The 5000-nt window shown below is 37.5% G+C and overlaps 1 protein-coding gene across 1 annotated transcript in view; it reads left to right on the forward strand.

Annotated features, from left to right (window-relative positions):
* The window catches only part of LOC125025607 (peroxisomal multifunctional enzyme type 2-like), a 17750-nt gene that overhangs the window by 95 nt on the left and 12655 nt on the right, over nucleotides 1–5000 (forward strand). Inside the window, exon 1 of the mRNA XM_047613632.1 lies at nucleotides 1–40. This exon is cut by the window's left edge and continues 95 nt beyond it. Within this exon, the coding sequence (XP_047469588.1) occupies nucleotides 1–40 (40 nt within the window). The remainder of the gene's footprint in view (nucleotides 41–5000) is intronic.

Raw genomic sequence — 5000 nt, forward strand, 5'->3', positions numbered from 1 at the left:
TTCGATGGGAAAGTTGCCATTGTGACCGGGGCTGGAGGCGGTAAGGAGAGCTTCGTGGTGGTTTAAGTCTCGGAAATAGGTGTAAGGGTGTTGTGTGCGCATTTTGGGAGGGGAGGAAGGGTGTGACGTGGTGATATAAGGGTCTTTTTTATCGTACGAGGTTTCTTGGGATGTGCGAGAGTCGGGTTTTTTACTTTTAGAATTCGTTTTATGTTTATATTTTGTAGCTTTTGGAGTGTCAGTTTGTTTATTTGCGTCCATGGCGTTATAGGAGACAAGATGTATATAATGCGTGTAAGTAAAGGATAAAGCGAATGGTGTTTAGCGTTTAATTTCTATTAATGTCAGCTGCAAGTCATGTTAACATTTTTTTATTAATTACATACTGCATTGTCATGGTTACTGTTCAAAGTCAAACGGTCGCTTAATGTGTATAGAACTGATACAGAATTATATTCCTGATGAATCTTAATAGTAAATCTCTTGAAAGCAGGATTTTATCTTCTTGGTTGAGTGACAAATAACCTTTATATATCTCTGTGCTATTGAACACTAAAAAACTTGCTTATACAATGAAACAAACATTTCCACATTCCATTAAGAATTAAGTCAAGATGAAAATTAAATCAAAATGATGGTAAATGATGGTAAGTTCCGATTGATGCGCAATACAAATGATTCAAATCATGATTCGACAAAAGCAACTTTTTAATAAGAAAATGCGTTCCGTAAGTTTCCTGATGACCGTTTCAAATTTATACATAAGGCTTTATTAATAGTTACTCAAATAACAACGAGATTTTATTGATTGACTGCGTTAACTAAAAATAAAAAGCAAACCAAAACAAATAAATGCGCTATTGACAGTCTCCGTGAATGTTATTCTCAAAAAAAAAAAAAAAAAAAAAATAACATGTTTTAGTAACAGAGCTTGCAAACTTTAGTGATGATGCAAATATGGTAACCGTTCAATACTTATACTCATCTTAAAATGTAAGATGGAACTTCTTGACCTTTGCCAGAGCCGAACATACTTCGGAGGCCGTGGCGAGACTTAGGCCGCGAAACTAAGAAAGCTTTTGCCTGATTTCGTCGCGCGCGGGGACGAGTCATTCAACTGCGGTCGGTTGCAAATTTTGCAATTTTTGCATTGTTGGATTGGTCTGAAAACTCTGATGTCCTTGTCTGAAGTTTTCATTGGCTAGAATGTCTTAGTTTGTAACACCGTATAATCGCTAAGTTGTCAATAATTGGTCGTTATATATGGTGTCCTTGTCTTAGTGTGTCAGATATTAATAATATATTATCGCTATTTCAGAAGATTTTTGTCTTTACGTGCGCGAAAACATGGTATTTGTTTTGTATTACTTTTTATTATTATTATTATTATTATTTTTTTTTTTTTCATATGCATACACGCAATTAGGTAAATGTGAACTCGGCGGGTATAATTCTGCCGCTTGTAAAAAAAAAAAAAAAAAAAAAATGGAATGAATCAATTCTTATTCATTATGTTTGATTAATAAATAGCGGGCCAGGTATTGCGTTATATACTCGGCCCTAATACCTGTCCACATGACCCATTCCCTAAGGTCCCTCCAAAAACTTTCAATATCTTGTGTGTGTATTTGTGGGTCTACAAAAGTTCTCAGAATGATTATTACTCGGATGTTTGTAACTATGGTGTTGTAGGTTCAGGGGACCGTCCCTGAGAAATTTGGTAGGATGAAAGAGTATGTTATGACGCATCTTTATACTGAATTTTATTTAATTATGACCGAAAAGAATTGTAGGTGCAACGAAAAATCTATTTTTTTTAAAGTTAGGTTAACTTTAGCCTTCTCACGTCCCAGAGTTATCATTTAATTTTCTATATTACCTTTGCTGAGAAAACCTCTAGGTCGTATAAACAAATCAACGTATTCCAATTTTGAAATTCATTAATTCGTTTCAAAAGTATCGCATGTTACATAACTGCAAAAAGAGAGAGAGAGAGAAAAAAAGATTAAAATTTGTAAAAAAAACAAACAAAATCATTTTGAATTTCAAAAAAAATTGATACGTAGTTCTATGCGCATAATGAAGTTCTGTTCAGGGGAAAAAGCATTTTGAGATCGGACAAACGCTGTAAGCCGTGAGAAGTCTGAAATATGAGAAGAAAGAAAACTTTACGAGTAATCGATCTTCAAACCTTTTTGATAATTTTCTATTAATTTTCCATATTTTGTTTTTGCTTGCTTAATGTACGAGTAATCGACCTTCAACCTTTTTTCTTTCTATTAATTTTCCATATTTTTTTTCGCTTGTTTACTGGCTACTTTTTACATAAGAGAAAGCCCAACCATTGCTCTATCTCTTGTTCTTTATTTCATTCAGATCGGATCAATAGTTATTGCACAGCATCACAAAATGCAATATAATATAACACTGAAGTCATCCTGCGCCGTACCTACGCGGTCCACGTGACCATAAAATAACGTTGTAATATCACGTCCACGCATTTCTAAACGCGTTATTCTGCCGTCAGGAGTCCTCTATTCCTCCTATTACCCTCCTCCTTGGTTGTCCCATTTTCTTTCTTTTTTTACCCCCCCCCCCCCGCCCCAACCGAAAATCGGAGGTAGGGAAGATAAGGGGGTGTGGGGGTAAATATAAATCTGCTCTTACGTAATTACCCATTAGCAAACAGGGTGTACAACGGGAGGAAGGGAGAGTAAGAAGAAAGCTAATACTTACTACTCCTGGTTCCTGGTCCCCTTTCAACTGAGATGAGGAAAAATCCTCAACTCAGTTGAAATATCCCTTCGGAGGGTATCATGGGGTACCAATCACTGATCAGCGAAATAGTTGTCCGGGGTTAGGCCCTCGTTTGACCACCGGGAGTTCATATTCACGTGGGTCATTCTACAGTAGTATACGAATCTGAAACTGGGCATAACTCATTTTCGACCCCCCCCCCCCTCACCCCCCCTCACCCAAACCCAGGGACGGTCCCCTTAAAGTAGGCGGCCCAACCATCACTGTATATCACACTGTCTGGTTTTATATATTATTTGATAAGGGGTATGAGCGTGTCTGCACTGCGGCCAGTGCCAACCAATGGCACAATGAATTTCTTTTTACTCACACGCCCAATACCCCCAAAGACCCACACCTGGCTCAACTGTCTGCCCCTATTATACCTTCGGCACCTGCTATTGAATTTTGATTTTGTAACCAATATTCGGTTGCTTCAGATCTAAAACTCCTCCAAACTGCGCTAGTTGGCTTAGAAATACTAATACATTTAATAATTTGCGCATGATCCCAATGTTTTTGTAGCCAATGATTCACAAACAAAATTACTTTAAAAGGTTCCAAATGTCAAGAAAACGCCACTTTCACGCCGTTTTGTCTTTGCAATTTTTTTTTCCATCTGCCACAATACCACATTTGTCGATCTTCACGATATTTGCAAGATAAATTGCAATGTGGGCAACTTACCGCTCTTGGCAAAACACTGTTTGCTCTCAGGACCTCTATAGCGTTATCATTTTTTTTTTTTTTTTTAAATAATCAGATATAACTCTATAGTAATGAGTGTCACAACCTATGCTCCTGAGATCCATTTTGAGCAAAGATTTTATATATTTGCTTTCCTTGCCCATTATACATACGTGGCACAAATGGTGGCATGTGATTGGTTTATACTATTTCTTATAATACTATTGCCTCTCGTGACAATTGACACGCTCATGTGGTATTTGGAAATGACAGGAGAGGAAAGAGACATGGTCTTGAAGTGCATGAGAGATATAGGCATAAGCATTTTATTTTTTTATTTTTTTTTTAATCGTGCGAAATGGTTCAGTTCCCTCTTGCCCGGAAGATGGACCAGACACACCAACTAGCTCGTAATAGGATTTTTTTTTTTTTTTTACTGTAATGCTCGGTTTAATGATGGTATTGCTCGTGTATTGTCAGATTCTTTTAGGCAGCAACTAAATCGCCTTCATGTCAGATTGTGCGGAATTTATCGAATTACGAAATGAGGGTATTACAAGAAACGAAAAAGAGAAAGGAAAAAAGGCTAATAGGAGGACAGGATATCGGATGGCGAGTTTTAAAAAATCATTTCGGGGCTCTGTGACACTTGCGTGTCCAATAACTTCGTTAGTTCTGATTTGCGACATAAGTTCATAGAAGATAAGTTTCTTAGATTTATTTGCTCTATCACATGCATATATATATATATATTTTTTCCGGTTTAAAGATGGCTAGTCAAAACTTTACCTGTACCAAAAATTATTATAGTTCTCCTCATCCATAACTTATTTAAGTATTTTCAGCACCTCCTTTGATAACAATAAATGCCAACAGGGATTTTTTAATGCCCAGATGACAAGGCCAGAGATGGGCTATTAAACACAAGTTTTATGAAAGATATCTTTAGTTTCTGTAACACCTGGGTAATTTGTATAGCATTATCATTATGACAACCCAGGGTGGAGGAGGCCTGTGGGACGACAGAGAAGGTTGTGGCTTGGGCAGATCGATCCAACCTGGCTAGAGGAACTAGAGATGGGCTGGGTCCCTGCCTGGTGGCTTGCCATGAGGGACTCTCGCAGGTGGAAACAAAGGGTGGATGCGTTAGCTCCCAAATGATGATGATGATATGACTAACCCCTTGCCGATGGGTCACTTGGTTCGGCTTGGTGTACTGGATTCCCGCACTCAAAGTCAGCTCGTTGCCTTTAATCTCCAGAGCATAGACTTTTTTTAAAATTTCTTAACCCGTCATTATGGGATTAAAGTAAAACGCGTTCTTTCTTCAACCTGTGATCTTTGTTAAACTCCAGTTTTATACGGAGCAAACAAACTCAACTTTGCAAAGAATTTAGGTGTTTGATAATATAGTTTAATTGCAATACAGAAATATTTTGGAAGCCAGGCTTGGCTTACAAGTGAAGGGCTATGGGCGATATTCCTATTATTTACAAATGTGTTTACAGATTGAATTA

This window comes from Penaeus chinensis, chromosome 5 (assembly GCF_019202785.1).
Source record: "Penaeus chinensis breed Huanghai No. 1 chromosome 5, ASM1920278v2, whole genome shotgun sequence".
NCBI lineage: Eukaryota > Metazoa > Arthropoda > Malacostraca > Decapoda > Penaeidae > Penaeus > Penaeus chinensis.